Source organism: Nipponia nippon, unplaced genomic scaffold (genome assembly GCF_047370975.1).
Source record: "Nipponia nippon isolate SJK-2023a ecotype South Korea unplaced genomic scaffold, ASM4737097v1 scaffold_1, whole genome shotgun sequence".
In the NCBI taxonomy this organism is placed as follows: Eukaryota; Metazoa; Chordata; class Aves; order Pelecaniformes; family Threskiornithidae; genus Nipponia; species Nipponia nippon.
In genome coordinates this window covers 133,847,817-133,869,512 of record NW_028262290.1, presented here as the reverse complement: position 1 = coordinate 133,869,512, position 21,696 = coordinate 133,847,817, and the positions used below count along the sequence as shown (strand labels likewise).

The window sequence follows — 21,696 nt, the reverse complement described above, 5'->3', positions numbered from 1 at the left end:
AAAGAAGAAAAGATGAAAAGCGGGCATTCAGCCCTTGTACCTAAGAGAAAGGAAAAAAAAAAAATCAGTCCACCTTACTTGGTGAACTTTCCAGGGGGTACTGATTCTTTGGAATCTACTAAGAATTCCCAACAAAATTAGAAACAAACCTAGAGTTTAAGTACATAGTTTGTACAGTGGTTTGGTTATTAAATCTTGTCTTAATTAGAAAAAATGAAGACCAGAAAACTTCAAAGTTCAGAGCTGATCCTTGCATGTTAACCCCTCTCAGCTTGGGTGTTTTGATTACTCAACTAGGACTCCAGTTGGCTTTTCTTTGAGTATGCATTCCATATGTTTAATCAAGATGGCATATGTATATCTCGTAGCCTCAGGTTTTGGAAATATTTCACCTGCCCTCAATTGTCTGAAGAGAAAAGAATTTTTACTGGTAAAGCACTGAGTCTTTATGCTGTTTGTGGGTATTCACTACAAACCGATCAGTTCATGCATTCCTCACAAAGCAAAGAACCCCACTGACATGTTTTTGTTAGATCATATGCTTATTGACCTAAATTCTACCATAGCATTTGGGGATATGTGCTGTGGCATATAGGTACATTTGTCCTGAATGTGAAAATTAAAGTTGAGTCGCATAAACATATTCCTAGTCGCATAGGACTAGGAATGCATTGTACCTCACAAGAGCTAGGCTGGATAAGGAAGTAAAAAGACTGCGGTTGATTTGGGATAATGCTTGTTTCAGTAATATTTTTTTTCTCAGTTAAACTGCAATGAAAATACATGTTAAGGAGAATAATTCCCTCTCGTACTTGAAATACGCTTTCATTCTCACATGGTTATTTGTGATAAAGAGACAAAACAATTCCTTCTTTTAAAACCTAGTGAACCTAGCTTTTATTCTCTACAGTATAGGCTATACACATATGCAGGTAGCAGAAATTTAAGTTTATTCTAGGACCTTTCGCTGCCGTGAACCTCCATAACCTGCTTCCTTTGCCCCAAAAGCTTCTCAGTCTCCTTTATCCCTACTCCCATAGCAGCTAGCCTTCATCAGTAGCTCATCAGAGCAGCAAGCACCTAAGGAGGAACAGGATCATGCTGCCGCCACAGAAGCAGTGGGTTATCTGAGGATGCGGGTGGTTTATCTGACTTTACAGTTTGCAGCATCTAGGTTCTTCTACAGCACCGTTCTCAGAAGAACCGTGCTGATGAATAGTACTGAAAAATGTTAGTGCTCTAATCATGTATGTCCTTTGCAAGTACACAGAAAGCCAGGGGGCTTTCTTACATACTTAAAAGAAGAAACTTGATTTTTAAAAACTGGAATTTAAGAGTAGCCCGTAGACAAGAGAGTGAGAAAAGATCAAATCATGGAGTGGCTTTTAAGTACTGAATTTAAAACTGTATTTTTTAACCCTTTAAGTTAAAGGTTCAGATTGAACACCTATGCCTACATAAGGTTTTTGAACTCTACTAGCATGGTGGGATATACTTTGTTCAAACTTAAAACTTGCCTCTATTTGCAGTTGAAGTTATTCGTGCATTATATAATTTGCATGGCTTTACAATCAAACTTAAACTCTGCACAGCGGAGTTATTTGAACCTTAAAACAGTTGATATTCTAGACCATGTAGCAAAGCAACCCCATATCTTCTCATTTCTTCAGACAAGTTTGGGCATGTATCGAGTGAATACATACACTTGTTATTTTCCATTGTTCTGTGCCTTGCTCTTCTGTTTATAGACCATATAATGAAATCTGCACAGAAGTATAATTTCCTCCTTTTCAATTATGAAAAATGTAAGGTTTTTTTAATAAGGAATACTCAAACATTCTCTTAAAAGTTTTGGTGAGAAAGACCAGAACCATTTTAAGCTGACAAGACTATGAAATGCTGGTTGATCAAGAGCTTAGAACAAGTTAATATCTTCCTTCTCTTTTCCATTTATCTTTCCTTTTTTCCTTATGTTTAGGACTTCAGGTACTTAAGGCTTTAATATATTTCAACTGAACCCAGTATTTGAATGTTTGCCCTGAACCAAGATGATACGGCATGTGTCAGCACTCCCTGAAAACTGTTTTTGGTCAGATCTTTTTGGCGAACATATATATAGGTGAATCTTGCTGTAACAACAAGAAGAGGAGGAGAGCAAGTTTCTCCACACCCCATTGATCTTGTATTTATCTGGTATTAAAAAGCCATTTCTTTTCTTTGAGAAAAGAATATGCTTCAGCAGCAAGCCAGTGCTGCTGTGAGGGTGATAACAAGCAAAATCTAACGTAGGTCAGAGGTAAAGAATTCCCCTAGATCATTTCCATTCTGAAAAGAAACAAATCATTGCCAAGAGGTGTGCCTCTGTCCTTAATAACAAAGAGAAGCTCCCCTATGGATTATTTCTGGTCAGCTGTCAGATGCCAGGTTTTTGATGTGGGAAACGGTATACGTCTCCACTGAAGTCTGACATTTATACCTGCGGGATCTAGTATGCTGACCTTCTGAAAACATTCTGCAAATGTTGACATCCCATCCAAAAGTAGGTAGAAACTCTCGTCCCAGCTTTCTGGGGAAAAAATAATAATGAATGTGAAGTAACCTGAACTCCGCTTGTCTTAGGGAAGATCGCCTTTGCCGTTGTCAGCTTTAATATACTTCTGTCCAAATGACAGCTTATTTCCTCATAAGGCCCTTTGATCACCATTGCAGATCTTCATTCTGCTCAATAAAGGCCGTCCAAAGTCTGAACCCCCCAGTGAAAATTACTGCATTCGGGTACCAAAAGACCACTACTACAATAAAAACCTTAAAATCTTGATGTTATTTGTGTATCTAGAAAGCTTTGACCCTGCCACTTGCAGAAGAAAGGGTGATTTTGATGTAACTAATGTTAAGTGCAAAGCCCCTAGCAGAAGTCTGCATTCAAAATAATCTTGGAAATCATAATGTGAAGAGTAAGTGAACAAAACCCTCTGTCTTTAAAGGCTATTTTTGTCACGTATGATGAATGAAGGCCTGCCTCCGCTGAAGCTAAACTAGCACTGTCTTCACTGGGACCAAGATTTTATTTGATCAGTGTGGGAAACCTACATGTGTTCTTAAAATAATGTATTCATAGCATTTTGACAATTTGTTTTCAATGGTAAAATCCTCCTCTGTATTGGAGTAGTAAAGGTTAAAATAATGGGGCAGTTGGTAGTGTGCACTGAAGTATTGGAGCAGTATGGATAATGTTAAAGCTTAGATAAGGAGTACTTGAATATCAGTTTTCATTCCAGGATGTTAATTAGTTTAAAGCATCTTTGTATAGGGAACCAGTGACTGGGCAAGACTGAGATCCATGACAAAAAGTATATAGGAAGTGAAAATTCGTTGGTGCTTTGGATGGCGACCATAACTGGCCAATAGCTGTTAATAAAAAATGAAAAATAATATGGAAGTGTCTGTTGATTTATTGATGGAAAAAATAGGAAGATTATTTGTTGTCAATAGGAATATTGAAAAGATACAGTTAACCCCAGATTAATCATTCACTTCTCTGAATGATATTTAATGAAATACAGAAGACTGGATCAGGTCCAGCTGGAGTAAATTAATCTAGTTTCATGAAACATGTTACAACTGAGGTTTTGGCTTTCCAGCTTACACATCTGACTAGCATCTTCTGAAGGTGAGAGGTAGCACATTTCTTCTTTCAAATTTTGCTTATAGCAGAGTATTATTTGGACAAAACTATAGCAACAGTTGAGTGGGTTTGGAACTGAAAAATGCCCAGAGCATTTTCTCCTTTATTGAGAACTAATGTTTGAGCCATAATGCAGAAGAATGATTTTGAAAGATAAATACATCCCTTAGAAACGTACTACATGAGTAACAGAGACAACAGTAAGCAGGTGCCAGGTTGTTTCAGTATAGCTAACAACATACATAGCTGGTCAAAGTAATCTGATAGCCATAGGAGAGAACGAGAAAAAGTGTGTTCCATAAGTATATACATGAGTTCTTAGAAACAACTGCCATGTATTTAAACTGAACAATTAATTAAGGAAAGAAATGTATGGGGTGGCTGTTGCAGGATTTTATGCTTTGTCTCCTTGTAAAGACTTTTTTTTTTTTTATAAAATATTGTATTGCACAAGAGCTTATCATTACAAAGGAGAAACAAAGGCAGGGGCTGCAGCTGAAGGACCTATAAAATGGTCTGTTGCAATGTCCAGATTATTTATACTTAGTCTTCCACTTGTTCTGTACAAGCAAGCAGGTTAGATTGTGTTTGATGTCTTTTTGGTTGGACTCTTGCAGTTATACAATGGAGTTGATGTCTGTAAATGCTTCCTCTGCTGCTGCCACTATTTACTTTGGCTCATGCATATCCTTTACAGTTTAATTTCCTGAAAATAAAAGGGAAAAAAAATAGGTTACATTAGTATGAAACCATTTTTTTGAGTGACTCCTTTAGTTGGAACAGTGATAACAGTGAAGTGTGGTGGTTAAAGAAAGACCAATGTGCACAACTCTAATTTATTAGTGAAATAAACTGTGGTTTTATTATTATTTTTAAATGTAGTCTTATTAAAACTCAGATTAAGCAATCACTTTTGCAAAATCAAAAATATGCATTAAAATGAGGAGAAAGTCCTGCATTGCATGTACCTACAGATAAGTTCAGAAAAAAATGGTAAGTGGGGATTTAAAGTGAAAGATTTAAACATTAAGTGTAACCAGAAGTATCCAGCTGCACAATGAAAGGACTTCAGCAGTGTTTCATTCAGAACTCATTTTCTGCTACGTAATCCAGCTTTAGATAGAGATATAAGATAGAAATATTGACTCTAAACTGGTATCTTTGCATGTCTCCAGATACATAATTTTCCACAGTAGTACCAGGAGATATAATATAAAATAAGATGTTTCTGACTTAGGAGGACTGAACAGTCTCCTAGTAATTCTACTAATGTAATTACTGAAATAAGATGGGGCCAAGCTACCTTTAAAAACCACTTTAACAAATATGAAATTATGGTGGTAATACAGAGAAAGCAGTCCGCTGTGCTTTAGCAGACTGAGCAGCATGAGTGGCTTTCAGTTTTGGGTGTCCGTGTCCCCCATGCCATCCACTCATTTTTATCATGCTCCATCAGATGAGAGGACATGACTGTAATGCCTCATAGCCCCTTGCCTGAGGCTTAGTTAAAGTCACAGTGTAGAGGATGTTTTTAATAAGATTTTGCCATAAAGATGATAATATGAATGCACTTTGTAAAATCTGCTGTGCATAAAGACTTTCATTTCACAGAGTTTTAGAAAATTTAATTTGTTTAGCTCCTCCTGTCGCCAAAGACTGGAACAAATCACCTGCTGGGGATTTGGGAGCAGGCTCCAAAACAGCAACTGCAAATTGCAGTGTAGACAAATACCACTCTAGTCTCTACAGCCCCCTTACGTGTGCTTGTATCACTTTACTGATTACATGCAAAAAGCGTTTGAAGGTGTTCCACGTATAGATTATATACTGCAGTCCATCATGTGTTGCCTCAGAAAGCTCAGCAGCAGATCTGTGCCGTACAGCAACGTGAAGAAAAAAGAGCCTGACATAAAAGTGAAAAAGCATAGAAGAAAGGAGAGCAGTAATGAGCTAAATATGTGTCTTAACTTTGCTGTGGACATGCACTCATTTTCTCTTGGCTTCCCCTCCAGAATAACCCACCTGATGTCAAGTAACTGGCACATGGAATGGTTTACAGATGGATCAGCATCAGTGACTCTCATAGCTGTATCTGATTATCTGTCACACAGATGTTTCAGCTTGTATTTGCTTGCTAGCAGCCAGCCAAGCAGCCAGACCTGCCTTTCTTTTCTTGCTTGAGGAGTGGAGAGGGCTCACACACAGATGTTTAACTAAGCGACAGAGAGGCGTGTACCCAAGCTGAATACACGTAGTTAGCTTCAGTGCCTTCTTGGTCAGCATCATCCCCTGAGGAACAACTGGAAAAGATTTATGGGTTTGATCTAAGAAATTTTCCAGATGCTGCTTAATAAAAGGAGACACTCTGCATTAGTTGCAGTAGTAAGGATTCCCCAGCTTAGAGCGTGCCACCTGCAGCATGCAGGATACACGTGTTGTGATTTGCCAGTTACTACAGTAATGAAAAGGGATTTTTTTTGTTTGTTACATTTAGTTAGTCATTAAACTCCCATTACTCCCCAAAAACGGAGGTTCACTGTGACCGAAGCCTGTAGACTTCCCCTGTGGAATTTGTTTCTCCACTGATGTGAGGTGCATGCATCAGAGCATCAACTGGAACTGCACAAACAGATCTTTCAACTCTTCTTGTTGACTTTGTGGGAGTTCCTGAATCCAGCTGTAGCTTCTTGATCATAGTTTACATGACAACCCTGCCCTTCACTACGGTGGCATTTTTCTCTATGCATTAGCAAGCAGAATGAAACTAGACCGTCCATGGTTTGTGACAAAAATAGCTATGCTGAAGCCATCCAGTAACTCAGCATGTAGCAATAGCTAAAAGTCTGTTTGAAAGACTTGATAGTTGCAGGGAAAGGCAGATGGGAAGAGGAAAGTATGTAAGAGTAATGGGAAAAGGTGGGGGTTTTTCCCCTCTCAGTATGTTTGACCTTGGTGGTACAAATCAGTAGTTGCTTGAAATCAAGTGGGCCAGTTGAACAAATGATAATTACTCACTTGACCCTGCAGATGCTTACTCACATGTCTGATTGGCGCCTCTTTCAACAAAGCGGGGATTTTTTTCAGTTTGGCTTTTTGGGTTGCATTTGGACTATTTTGGAACACATTTGCTGCATCTTAAATGGTAAAATGGAAACTGTACTTGATTGCAACAGTGAGGCATCTGGCACCTCAGCAAAGCTTTACAATAGCGGATCATGGTGTAAAGCCAGTATTGTCTGGGTAGCTGTGTTACATCATCACTGCTGAAACAGGGATACCTGTACCGTGCATGGCGAAAGCTGAAGTCTTTCCAGTCATGGACAGACATGCTTGTAGTCTCTTTGTGCCACAGGAGAGGTGACTGACAGGAGCTCTTTGTCACCGCTCCTTTGTCGACTTTTCATGCCTTCACACTTTAATTGATAGAGAAGCTTGTGTGAATATTCCCTGATTTGCTTGTAGCAAAATATTAACCGGATTAATAATTTTCTTACTTCTTAGAGTTCTTTTTATTGTTTTGTGGTGTGGAAAACAAACTGTAATATAGTTAAATAAATTTCTGCATTTATGTTTGAAGAGTATGAAGGGAGACTAATTTCTCTTGATTACTAGCTATAACAGTGTAGCAGATGTGTAATATTTTCATTATTCTGCCTTATTTTTAGTTTAGTATTACTGTATAGCACTCTCTACATACATGGTATTTTCAACTGCAGAATAACAAGTGCCCTTTTGCCTAGGAGCTTTGGTTCTTTTTCCCCTCTACACTAATAGTTTAGCGATGCATAGCTACCTGGGTTTGCTGTGGAAGCTTTGATTTTGTCAGTGCAAATCTAGTACTTCTCGGTGTTTGGCATCGGGGAAAGGAGTCAATAACTCTTGCCCCCCTTCTCTTTCCAGATGCTCTCTAAATCCATTGAGCAGCTCAAGCAGCCTGGCAGTCACCTGGAGGAAGCTGAAGAAGAGCTTCACGGAGATCACTCGATGCAAGAAGAGCGAGCTCCGGCCAGCGGTGCCAGCGTTAGGGCTGAGAGCAGCAGTGCTGGTGTGGATGACAGAATAGGACAGCAGGTGGGGGCTGTGAAAGTCAAAGAGGAGCCACCGGACAGTGATGAGGATGTTCAAACCCAGCAAATGGAATCTGGGGAGCAAGCTGCTTTTATGCAACAGGTAATAGGCAAAGATTTAGCTCCAGGATTTGTAATTAAGGTTATTATCTGAACATCAACATGCATTTTCTAGGCTTTGATAAGCAATTGTGTTTTGATTCACTGATCTAGCAAATCCTGATTTACTGGTCAAAGAATTTAACAAAGGCAGAAGTGTTGTATGCACACTTGAAAACATAGTGAAGCTCATCCTTATGGCTACTAATTGAGAAAATACCTGTTGCAGTCAATTATTCTAAATAAATCTTTGCATAATAGCTGATAGACTTTGTATTAGCCCAGGATTACATTACATCGCTTAGTTCTAGTGAACGAGAACTCGTATCATCTAGCTTGTCGAGATCAGCAATTGCTGGAATTAGTTTCCAGACCTGATTGATGAAACATTCTTCTTCTCTGGTTTTGAATCCTCTGACTTTTGCTTTCAGCTATCTGTATATACTGTATCATACTGTAGTCTTGAACACTGTTAATGTTAGGGTATTTTTTCCCCTGTAGACAGGTACTGACTGCTATATCAGTGGTCCCAGGCTGGTGTATAAAGTATAATTTAGAGAAGAACACAAGGTGGATGTAAAGAGGCAAGGCAAGGCACTGTTTAAAAATTGCATTGTTTTCTTTTTTGCACTGCTTAGTTAATTTTTCATTCTGTCTTCTTTGATGATACTGTCTGCAGAGACATCCTTAAATGAAGCAGATGCAAGTACTGGTGAGAAGCAAAATGCAGCATTAGGTTCCAATCAGTTATTAGGATATTGCAGGAAAAGCACAGAACTGTTATCATTATCATCTGATATCCCATCACTTGTTTTTTTTTTTCTAAAATAAAGACTAATCATACAATATCACATAACCTTTACTGCTAGGTCTCATAGACAAATACTAATGTAACGACTGTGCATAAAATGCCAGCTTGGCAAAAGGCAACTTCAGATTGTCGCTGAGCATTTCACCAAAGCTGAAAAGCGCAGTGCATTTGTGCGGCCAGTGAGCTGGCGTCCCTGTCTGTTGGTGCAAGATCAGGCAGAGCAAGGCTGGATGCAGTGGAAGGCCCTGTTTATTTAAGTCTCTACTTTGTCAGGTCCCCGCTGTTCTCCTGCAGAAAAGTGATTTTGGGAGGGGGGGCAGGAAATGCCTTATGGAAACAGGAAGCCCCAGTGATTCATGTGCTGAGGAATGCGGGGTGGGGGGGGGGGACGGGGCAGCGCTCCCTCTGTTTTTAAAGGCACTCTATGAATTGATTTATTGTCAAAGAAAATAACAAAGCGAGTAGGGAAATTGTTAAGGAAGCTTTCCAGTGAAACATTTCCTTCATATTCCCTTTTGATATGTTTACCTTGTTTTATAGGTTTACTTTTGTTAAGCTAGTTAAAGATTCATTGTATTAAGATCCCCTTTAATATGGATAATCCCAAACTGACCTGGAATCCTTGTCAGGTTTTTTTTCTATTAAAAATATTTATATTTCTAAAGCTGAGGTATTTTAAGGTGCAGTATCCTGTTTCAAAAGAGATAGCTGTTTTGCCAAATGTAGAAATTGTTCTAAAATATGTTATTAGGATGTGTTGTTTACATTATGTTCTAATACTATTAAATCTCCTATAAAATGTTGCAACTTCTAAAGATACATTATCCTTTTTCCTAGAAGATCTCCAAACAAATGACTAAATAGTTGCTATAAAATGAAAGATCATCTTAGATAGGAAAGATTTATTAATTGAGAAAATACAGGTGATTTTTGTGTTCTTCATAGTTGAACAGAAATCTTTCTCCTCCTTGGATGAAAAAAAAATCCCATTCAAAAAGTGATGCATATAAAAATGTAATTATATGTTTTTCCCATTCTGTATAATTTTAATTTTCTTTGAAACCTAAGTCCAGCCTCATCAAAAAGGGATAGTGCATCTTTTAAAATACATTTTATTTGGGGAGAAACTTACAAATGAGAAGACTTTTGTACAGTATCACTTCCAAGACATGTATTCACAAAGGACAAAAGATATTTTTATAATGTCATTCAGGTGAGAAACCCCAAAACATTGGTGAAGTTTAATTTCAGAATCTTTCAAATTTGGATAAAATTAAAATAGAGAAACTACCTGGAACCAGTGAAAAGGAAAACTGGGTTTAAACAACCACATTTCTAATTGATAATTGTCTCTTACATTTTAAATCTACTGTATTTATTATAATTTACACCCTTAGAGGTGATCTCTTGTTTTGTGTTGTAAATATATTCTGTTTGTATGTTCCCTTTTTTTGCCTTCTGGTATAAGTCTCTTCCTTTCTCAAATAAAGTTTTTTTTTTAAAAGATCCCCTTTCAGATATCTGACTTTGTGTAAAGTTGATAACTTAGTTGTGCTTTTGCTTTGTATAACCAAATATGTTCGCTACACATTGTTGAAACAATTCAAGCTTTCAGGAGCAAGGTTTTTATTACACTATTCTTACAATAATTACACAAAGTCTTTTTTTGGTCTCTTGTTTTATCCTACATCAGCCATTATAAGTTTTAGTGAATGTGGAAATAGTATTGATGCATGCTCATTTTCCCATCATGGCATCTGTCTTGAACATGTGATCATATATTGTAGCATATAGGAAAAGTAAAGGTGAATCCCAGTTTCTTGGCTCCTAATTATCCAAAATTCAGATAAACCGAAATAATTTCCATGACATTTCTAAAATCTGCCTAGAACCCAAAAGGTGTTGATCTGCAACTGAGCTTATGCTGACCTCTTCGATAGTCCTCAAGAAAGACCTTTGCAAAACTAGAGTCCGCCTCTAAATATGCTGGGGAGGAGGGAATCCATAAACTTTGCAGACTTTAAAGCAATCATGTAAGACAGTGAAGTCCTGCTTTAGAAACACCTAAGCCCTTCCTTGAAGATGTTAAATGCTTTACTGGTTTGTGACATTTCCTGAACTTCGCTTCAGCTCTACAGCGAGAAATAGTTTGTACTACAAACCTATCCCTGTTGCTAAAGTACATGAATTATTATTACCAAAAGAGTTCAGGTAATTGTTGCATTCTAGGTCTTCTAACTGTTCATTTAAATTGCAAAGGCTCTTAACAGCGTCGATTTTGGTATAATTTTAACTAAAATAAAATACTTTCCACGACATAAGTGTGTAAGAATAAATATTTCCATAAATCAAATTTAATTATTTTCAGTGATATAACAGCAAAGTTTCATCAGTCATACACAAAAAGAATATTAAATAAAAAGTCAAGTTTTATGTTAGGAAACTTAACTAGCATTAACAGTATACAATTATATTGCTCGCCCTGTTGATTATTATATGTATTTAGAATTTTGTGCCTATAAGTAAATCATGCTTTCAACAGGGATTTTATTGAGATGCCTTTTCTTTAAATACTCAGGTCGGAATTAGAAGAGCAGCCATAAATGTTTTCGATTTACAACATCCCAGTTTTGGAGGCTACGCCTAGATTTTTTTCTAAATTATTTGTTTACCATGCATCAAAGCCCCCATAATGAAGAAAACAATCATAATTTAATACAATTCACAAGCCTTATCTTTTCCAGGAATGCTGTGCATCTCTTCTGTTCAAAAAAAAAAAAAAAAAATGCTTATTCTGTCCTGTTGTCCAAAAAATAAAGCCAGTATAGCTGCCAATTTAGAAGTAATTACTACTAAATGAGGGAAAATGCTTCATAATATTTATATACTCAAGACAGACACACATTACTGGAATGTAGGTAGTGTAACATTAGCCTTTTTTTCATCTCCTGGCATTAACAAAATAGGATTAAAAGCTGAATGCCTCAGCAAAGCAGGAGCACTCCAGACACAACCACCACTCATCCTTTCTATTCAGCAATTCATTCGTGCACTATCATCATGCCATCTCCATTATCATCAGGATCACTAAGACTTACTTCATGTTACTTAAGCCAACTTTACCCTGTTTTTATCTTCACTGGCATTCTGAGGTAAAAATCTATAAACATTAGTCCCAAGCACCAATCTAAAAATGTTTACTTATTTCTCCCCCTTACGAACACTTCACAATTTGCAGCCAAAATTAGCTAAGGCAAGTTAATTTCCTTATTGTATTCTGTCCCACTAGCAGCATGTCCTACTTATCCACTTAAGAGATGTTTGTTTGCTTTTCATTTATTTGTTTAGTTTCTGATTTCCTTATGCAGTTCCCATCATCTGGGTGGTAGTGGGGCTTCTGTACCTCGTTTCTCAGTGGACGAATATAGCTTAGAACATCATACGCTGAATTGCTGTTCAGGCAAACAGAAGAAGAGCATCCTGGATAAAATTATCTTCTCTGTTGCTCTAGAGCAATAATCACAGTGATTTTGGTGGAATTTTACCACTCTTATTTGGTAGACGCTGTACTTTGAATGTGGTGGACTTTGTACTTTGCATTTGCTTTTTCCTCTTTTAACTCAGCCTAATGTGGAATTAGATTTAAAGGCAAAAAATACAATTAGATCAAACTGCCTAGCCAGCAGAAAGGCTGGGTTTCTCAGCTATGCTCACGCACTCACACACATGAACAGAACTGGGAAGGGGCATCCTTCAGGCATGTCCTGGCTCAAGGGTCACACTCCTTTTGCTAATTTTGGTTCTGGCCCCATACCTCATCTAGCCCATACAGGACGACTTCCCCGGCTACCTGTGGGCACGCACAGCTATTGGAGACCCCCAAGGGTTACTAGAGCAGCAGCTGAGACTTAAAAGGGTACTAGCTTAGTAACTTGAAATCATTCAGCAATGTCTAATTCTCTGTGATGGGGGCCTTAGTTACTAGAGTTGTTTTGACAGACCAGATAGATAGGTAGATACTTACTTGTAAGTGATTCAGTGCCTTAATTAGCTGATTAAATGAGATGTTTTGAATCTGGCTGTGTAGCCTTTTGGGCATTTGTTTTACTTTACTTTCCATAGTTGCCTTGAAGTCACTGTATTGACTCTAACAGTACCTAGCCCTGACATATAAGGGAGGTTGGTTGGAAGATGTGCTGTTAAAAGTACCCCTCTGCACACTTGGTCCTTCCAAGCTGGTAGCACATTACAACATTTTTGGCCTTGAGAAGTGCTGTGAAGGGCAGGAGAAATGGAAACATAAGTTTGGAAAAATGTCAGACTTCCAAATAAATCTTCTGCCTCCTCTCCCTCCATCCCTAAATGAGGTTATAAGCACATTCTTCTATCTTCTAGCTCATTTCACCCCTATTTTTTTTTTTTTTTGTAGGCTACCTTAGTTGTCTCCTTTAACTCCTTCAGCCAGTAAGAGAGGCACTAACCTTGTACTCTTCTGCCCTTCCCCGGGTCTGTGAGTACACAGACCCAGTACAACCCCTACGTAACCCAAGCTGGCACTGTGATTTCTGGGATCAAACTTGAGCCATAGACTGTCTGGATGGAGCGCGGGGGTGGAGGGCTGGGTAGTTGGAGCTGCTTTGTGAGAATTTTTCATTCATCTGCATGAGGGGAAGCCCCATCTAAATATTTAGCCGGCTTTCTGTCATCTTTACTCCTAGCGTCCTGTATTGAGTTTTTAACTGTGGTCTTTAAAAATGTAGTTCTTTACCAAATACTACAGGAAGAATGATTTTTTTAAATGCCAATTCTACATGAAAGAGCGTAAGAATGAGAATTTTTACAAGTAATTTTCCTTTCCCACTTGGATTTTAATATGACCCTTTTTTTTCCAAAAGTATCAAATCTACTCTCTTAATGAACGCCTAGGAGATTATTTTTGTCTCTCCTACGGTAAACCTTCAGTTACAGAAGGCAATAAGTCTTATTTTATCACAAAATTAAATCAAGACCTGAATTGTCTGACCAACCATATGGCATTACAACATTATTACAAAATCATTGCATTTCACTGGCACCTGCACAGAATAATGTTGATAGTGCTTTTAATTTTTGATCCAAACTTTTTTGTGCTTCTTTTCCTCCTTCAGATACTTACGATGTAGCACCTAATACTTCTGTTACTGCTCCCTTTTGTTAGAGAAAGCAGCATGTGAGGAAACTACTGAGGCAACACTAGGCAAAATTACTTAATCAGGGGTACCTAACTAGCATGAATCAACAGTCTGTAAGCCCAGATCCCGGTAATTATCACTTCACATTTTGACAGTCAGCTGACACTCCTTTCGTACCGTTAGGCAATGTATCATTTCCTGTATCAGACAGCACGGGGTTTTATTGTTATTGTGATTGAAGAGGATTATGTGTTCTTGGAAAGCTGCTTCTTTAAACACTTCATTTTTGGAAGAATTCTGTTTTGATCTCTGAATCTCTCTGACATGCGCGTGCGCACGAGTTTTCATTTTCTTCCTTCCCTTAAAATATGAGTCTGAATAAATGCACGCCTCGGTATGCTGCTGGCTAAATCTTCATAAAGCTCTGTTGTTTCGTGTCCGGGCAGAGCAGCTCAGCCTGAATGCCTTTGAGACATAGGTGCTCTAATGCAGAAAGCAGTGCATAATCTGTCTCCTCTCATGTTCTGGCCTGTGACCTTTGGATCCCCAGGAGACCAAGGAGGTCTTTCTGTTCTTACTGCCTGTGTTTCCTCAGCAAAGGATCTTGTGGAAATCACAGCTATGAGGTTGCAGCAATGCAGTGATGGCAAGGGCTTAAGAAGGCTTTGCTCAGGTTCTCTGTAAAGGCAGCTGGTGATGCATGGAGGATTCAGTCTCCAACTCTTGCCTTAGTCTTTTCCTTTTGCTCCCATCAAGAAGGGCACTGTGGTAGTTTTTAGGTGGCAGTTTGCAGTTTTTTAAAGCAAATCACTATAACTGAACAGACCCAGAAGGAGCACGTGGCAGAAGCACTGTTGGGAAATGCTCCCCCTCTGCCTGCAGAGGGATAGCTACCAAGACCAGCTGCTTCTAAGGCTTGCACTCCTAGATCTTCCTTTACTGAAAATACAAGTTGAAGAGTTACTACACATCAGAGAGCATGGCTCCGTCACTCAGCTACCTGACTGCACACAGGGAGAGGTGGTGATCAGGTTTCCCTCATTTCTCCCCTGTTTTGATCCATTTTGACACCTTGCCTTAGGGCATCAAAGGCTCCCAAGCCCAACGGCACATCCCTTGACATCTTCCTTTCTTTCTAGAACTTTTTGGTTCTCACCATTTACCTAAATTTGTACAGGTCTCTTCTCATAGTTTCCCATTAGTTTCTGCATAGATTTTAGTTTTCTGAAGCTACTGACTTTATACAGAGAGCTTCAAAGCTTCTCTATTAGTGTTTCTGACAGAAAAATAAAAATGGCAGTGCTGAATACAGGTGCCTTCACCACAGGCTCAGCCCAGGGACACCTGACTTCAGTAGCTCTGATTTGGCCATTTCTGCAGATAATTAGGCCTCACTAATGATGCTAATGATTTCAGTTAAAATATGTGCAGCATTACCCTTTGTGCTATGTGAGCGAGTTTCTTCATAAGAATCTCCACCCCTTCTCAGGCAGGCTCTGAGAACACAAACACAGGCAGCACAGGACCAGCAAGAAAAAAGGGACAGGAGCCAGATTAATTCCTGCAGCAAGCGGTCGAGAATGAGCATGGGGACTGTTACTTATCCATGTTGAGGGATAGTGCACTAACCAAGAAGGCTGCGCATTTTCCCAAGTTCTCTCTGAGAAGCTGGATTTCAAACGACTGCTTTCAAGTTAGGTACTATTATATGTCACTATCATAGTAGCTTGGACCCTCCTGTAAAAGAAGTAATCCTTTCTTTCACCTCTCTGGCCCTTTCCCTCCAGCTTTTAATTAAACAAAAAGACTCAAAGCACATTAACTCAGTTTCATTTTCAAGTTCTGCTTTCGTGCAAGAACCTGTAATTTGGTAAGAAGCTACGTCAGGGATGAGGTGACGGGGGGGGAGTTTTGCAGTTGGCACGCTGAAGCCCGTGCTCGTTCCCAGCTCCATCCGGGCCCAGCTCTGTGAGCAACCCAGGAGCTGCACTCTCGAGCCTTGCACTGTTTCATTGGCAAGCGGTTACACAGCCATTGACCACCAAGATGCTTTCAGGCTGTGAAATCCATTGGCGTAAAGCACATGCAGTCAGAGAAGATGCAGCGGGTTCAGTCGGGTGGGATGCCATACCCACAGGAACACAGCATTTGTGAAGTTGCTGTCGTAAAGGTGAGCTGCAGGTGGTCACTACAGAGAGATCGTTTCATAACGGTTTCCTTCATAGATTTGGTTTTCAGTACCCAATCCTAGAGGCCACAACTAAGTGGATCATTTAAGTTTGAAAGGATACTGTGAACTTAGCTCGTCAAGGATAGAAAGAAGTCAGCGTTTGGTTCTCTTTCTTAGTGTCATGGCCACCTGCACATTTAGTGTCATTGCAAAAGGCTGAATATTAACTTGTAGACAGGTACTCAAAGTGGGTTAGGTACACTAGAGAAGAAAAATTTTTGGAAGCTCTTTACACCTTCTTACCAGGATCAGCTCTACTGTGTCTACCTGCTCTTCTGCATGATTACTTCAGCTAGTAATTAAGGAAACCACAAGACAGGGCATTTCATGTTTGATGCATAGCAAGTTATTATTCATGTAGTGCTGGTATTCCCTATTTTTTCTTTCTTCTGCTTTAATATGGATGCCAAGCGTTGAAAAGAAGAAAAAAAAGACTTTTCAGGTGAGGGGTTTAGAAGTGGAAAAGGATTTGACAAGTCAGAAATCACAATCCCACTGAGGTTAGTTGTGTTCAACCTGCAGAATCCTGTAAATGCAACAGTAACTTATGTCAAGAAGGACCGATATATACACATTTTGCTCTCTGTGTTACAAAGTTCATCCGCTGAACAAAGAGTTTAGGCCTAACAAAACCAGGAGATTCAAGCCCTGCAGCTGACTACACAGCCGAGACACTCTATGCAAAATGAGAAGCTGGAAAACACTGTCTCACACCTCAACCCCTACCGAAAAACAGACCCGTGCCTCAGCTATCACCTTCTCCGCAGATCACTATCAACAGTGCTGTTGCATCAGCCATGAGCTGTCACTGCTGTTGCTGCACTTGATCCCTGCGTTGCCTCGCTTCTGAGAAGTGCTGTGCTGGAGGAGGTCCTCAGGGCTTATAGCAAGTCCTCGGAACAAGGAATAGGATCCAGGGCAGGAAAAACAAAACTGTCCAAGTCCTTTGGTCTGAGTAATTCATGAAACTGAATTACTTTCTTTAACATTGGCAGAAGCCACTGGACTGAATTTCTCATGCTTTCATAGGTCTAAATACATGACAGCATTATAAGAGCAAAGAAATGCTATCAAGTTCTCTCTACAGGCTAAATCTCCTCTGTGCCACTCAAACAGCTGTGGTGGTTCACAGGGACGGAGGCTCCTCACAGCATATAACTTGTGTGCCTAAAATGGGTAATGCTGGAGAAGCACCAAAAGGTGAAAGGCAGATCTGCTTTCCAAGAACATATTTTGCCAAATCAGAAGAAAAATTACGCCCAAAGCTACCACAGTGTTTCTCCCCTTCAGTGAATAACTCCTCACCAGAAGCTTCCTCACCAGCCCCCCAGCTCCCACCCACGGCTATCCTGTGGGTGTCCCCTGGTGTGCCAGCCCCTCTGCCAGGCTCCCCAGATTTGCTCCATTTCTGACAATCAGAAGGCATAACAGATCCTCTTGGAAGGGCCATGAGCCTTTAGTTACCGCTGCTTCACACACGTGCTTGGCCACCGCGTGGTGGGGTTGGCTCCTGGTAGGGAAGGGACAGTGGCTGGAGGCCAAGGCCAGCCAGGGAGCAGGGGGAGCGGACAAAGAGGCGTCCTCCTCCCTCCAGCACTGCTGTGGGACATAATGGTGAGGGGACGTGGAGAAGGTGAAGCAGCAGCTGTAAAACGTCTTACAGGACACCCTGTAGTTAGGCTTGAGAGCCCTCCTAGGCCTGGAGAGCAGCTCCATCCCCTCTCCTGAGGATGACAACATTACTTCAGCCAGAGGCTCCAGATTTCTGCCTACTGCAAAGAACTTTCTCTATTGTCTTTGTTCTCAGAAGACAAGATGGTAATGAGGATTTAACTGCTTTGCCTTTTAACTGATCATTTTAACCAAATTTATAGAAAGTTCAGGCTAAACAATTTAAGTTGAAATGCACTGATCCTTTCAGGGAATAGAAGAGTTCAGACAGTTAAAGAAATATTGTTTAAAAAAAAAAAAAAGGTCTGCCAGCTACTACCAACATGAGTCATTGGTTTTCATTTTCCTGTCATTGTTGTCTCCTTTGATTATTTTAGATTCACTATTGAACACAAGTTTACCTGATCAAATAATGGAGAATAGTTAGTAAAGAAAGCACTCAAAGGAGTAGAAGAAAAAAGTCCCAATTCCTAATTCTCCATACTGACTACATCTTGAATCTCACTTCAATAGCTTGAGAAATACTATTGAGCCAAGAGTATCAATGTTCTGTCATCTTTGTTACACTACTTTTTAAAGATAAATTGACATTTATTTGTCCAGCTGGAAGCTTGTACTTTGATTTCACTGAATTATTATCAATTATGAAACTTAATACTGTAGTTCAGCGCTGGACCTGAAATCGGAAGCACTGAAGTTTCTGTTGTTTCATATCTGAGCATTTTGGGTCAAGAGGTAGATAAAGTGAAGATGGAATATCTAAAATGCTTATGAAATTATCCAGTATATATTTCACCAATAAACAAACGGTGAGATACCTTTTTTTGATTTACTTTCCTGGACAGGTTTTCAAGTATCGAGATGGTTTTCCCCAAATGCTTAATTCTCTTGATGTTAAGAGCATTTTGCAGTCTTCAGAATTTATCATTTATAGGAAATGTTCCTGTATGTCACCTCCTCAAAATCTCAAGGACTGGACATTTGAATCAGTGACCTCACTGATTAATAGCTCCTTCCAAACTGATTTGCAGCCTTTTCACTATTGTGCAAAAACATAACAAAACAGAAATAGCAATGATTTAATTTGGCATCATCAACCACTGAAAGATGAGTTGGAAATAGATTAACAAGTGTTCTAGTTGATCTTAATAGTGCAGTGACAAGTAAATTCAAGGATCACAGATGATCCCACTGACGAGCAATTCTTCTGACTGTATTATGGCATGGATAAACATGCTGTTTTTTCTAACAACTGGCCACAGACTGCAAAGAAATTTGAGTTCGTATTGCTGTGGAAAACAGAACTGAAACAAAAATTCCTTTTTAATACATGTTTGGAGGGCCCAACTATCGCGAAAGACTGATAGAAATATATTAGGATCTCAGTTTGTAAGATACCCGAGATGTTTCTCTTAACTTTACTGGGAGGGTTTTATTTTTTTTCCTCTGGATCAGAGGATCAGCACTACCCTCCAGTGTAAACCCAGTAATGCTTCCTGAACGTTCACATGGCTCAGGGCATTTTGAGCTGCACCTTTAAAAATAAATAAATAAGGAATGAACTTGTTTGGCATTTCAGGCCAATGACCAAAGCTAGGGAGCCTGGTGAGTGTGCTACTATATTCCCTTTAACTTTCTTTTTGTGGGCATCGTGCATTTTTAAAATGGTTATACATTTCCCTGAACCAATGTAATATAAAAGATTTACTGTTACAGTTTGTGTGTGGCCAGGCAATGGCATATGGAAAACATGTTTCCTGCTATTTAATTTAATTACTCTAATCACGTGCCAGCCCCCGGCATGTCATTCTGGACCTCTGAGGCTCTTTGTCTGTCAAAGAGATGGACAATATCTTGGCTTTGTTTAGTTGCTCTGCAGGCTGCAGATAAAACCACTGAAATACTGACTGTTTGTTTAACCAAAACTTTGCATTTTAACCATTTGGCTTTGATTTTTTGTTTTACGAGAAAAGATGACATTTTGGCCTTGCTGAGCTGAAAAGGAAATATTAGGGATAAGAAGAAGAACTGTCACTTTCGGGGCTTAATAGATGAAAAAGAATACTCTAGCCTTCTGGTCAGAAATCAGCTTTGTTAGCAGAAACTTAAGACGTGTATCGCTGTTATTTTAGAGTTGCCTGCTAGCAAGGGCAGCTGGAAAAGTCCTGTTTATAACCACTCCATTCTAATATGGTTAGCCCTTCATTCAGCAGTTTCAGTAGATTTTAGTTTCTTTAATTTTAATAGATGAAACTGTAATGGGTGAAACTAACTATGATTCCATAGCAAATAATTGTACCAGTAATGTTGCATCCAGGTATAAGTTAGCTTTTCTGTGAACACCCTACAGTTATTTTTATACAAGAAATATCTGCAAATTACAGCCTTAAGTCTTTTGACAAAAATTTAAGAGCAGATAGGCAGATTACAGTACTTCATTCATATTATAAACCCCGAATCTACAGAGAAATTAATCACACACTTAGCTTTAAGTACATGCTTAACACCACCACTTCCTTCACTTGTAGGCAAGTGCTCAAGTCCATGTTTTCCTGCATCCAGAAGTGAGACTAAAGAGTACTTTAGACTATATGAGGATATAATTTCTAACAATCATGTTGTCAGAAGAAGAAAGAATAAGAACTAGCTTTTAATCCAATTAGTTCCATCTTATGAAGAATTACTACACATAGAAAGACTTGTCTATTCTTATATTTTTGGAAGCTGAATGCACTTCAGTTACTATAAGTTTCAACGTAAATTAATCTGCCTCTTTATACGGTAGCGTGCCAGTGTCCTGCCACAGTCGTTTTCAAGCTACATGGTATGGAGGAGGGTGGGCAGAAGGTCTATAAACGTGCTCTCAGGAAGCCTGCACCATCAGAGGGAAACATTGGACGGGATGGGATGGGATGCAAAAAAGGAAGATGTCTGTCTGAGCAGAGTTTACATATTTCTGATATTTCAGTGTATGGTTCTCCAGCTGGCTTTACTTTCCCCCTCGTTTTCTAGCTGAATCAATGAGATACAAAGAAATAAAAATTATTTCCTCTAAGTTGCACAATACAGCAACTCAAGAATGAAAAATTTTGTTATTATATAATGAACTACAGCTCCTGTCCCATTTAGCTTTGAGCTAACCACTAGATGACACTACTTCCCACTTAGTTAACAGGTGTGGGCATACGCTCCCTTCTTCCCATATCCCAGTTCATATATTTACATGTTTCTCGACCAAAGAACTTCAAAAAGAACATTGTACAGGAATTGCCTTCACCACTACACATTTTGATGAATTTTGTATTTTGTAGATATACCTGTAGGTATTTAGGTGTGTGCATGAAGGCATACACAAGCATTACAAGCAGTGTGCATGTGTCTTTGCATGATTTATAGAAAACGTGTTATAACTCACTGTGCGAATCTTTAGGGTGTTGTAACTTAGCAAGCGTTGATGACAGCTCTACTTAAAAGAAAACAGAGGAACTCCAAGAAAAACTTAGTAGGCTGAAGTTTGTGGAGGACATTCCCCTTGCCCTCTATCTCCCCCACCCCCCAAAAGAGGGATACTATATTGGCTTCTGTAGTGTGATTCTGGAAAGGCTGGGCATAGGGAAAAACACCACGCTGAGGAGTCAGGCAAGAACAGGCTGCACTATTAAAGTCCCAAAATGACAAACGGTGAGGAGGAGAAAGACACAGAAGGGCTGTCATGCGTATCCATAAGGCTGCTGCTGCGATTTTTTAAATTAGGAACAATTAACTTTCCAGAAGGACGTATGCAAAGAATCCCACATTTGTAAAAGCCTGCTTTTCAGAAATCCAGAAGCTCCAGATTACTTGAAAAACAGCTCCTCCAAAATTATATTTATGCTACTAAATTGCATGCACAAGGGCATGAGGATATGGAATTGGAGTAACAGCACCTTCCGATACACTTTTATTTTTGCCTATGTCAACAA

General features: G+C 39.3%; 1 protein-coding gene across 9 annotated transcripts in view; it reads left to right on the top strand.

Annotated features, from left to right (window-relative positions):
- The window catches only part of HDAC9 (histone deacetylase 9), a 491,942-nt gene that overhangs the window by 292,208 nt on the left and 178,038 nt on the right, over positions 1–21,696 (top strand). For 8 of the 9 annotated variants that reach the window (XM_087773643.1, XM_087773615.1, XM_087773600.1 and 5 more), the window contains one exon: positions 7,586–7,855. In XM_087773643.1, the coding sequence (XP_087629769.1) occupies positions 7,586–7,855 (270 nt within the window). Of the gene's footprint in view, positions 1–7,585; positions 10,169–21,696 lie in introns of those variants that run through there. The other variant, XM_087773670.1, reaches the window with a different exon arrangement.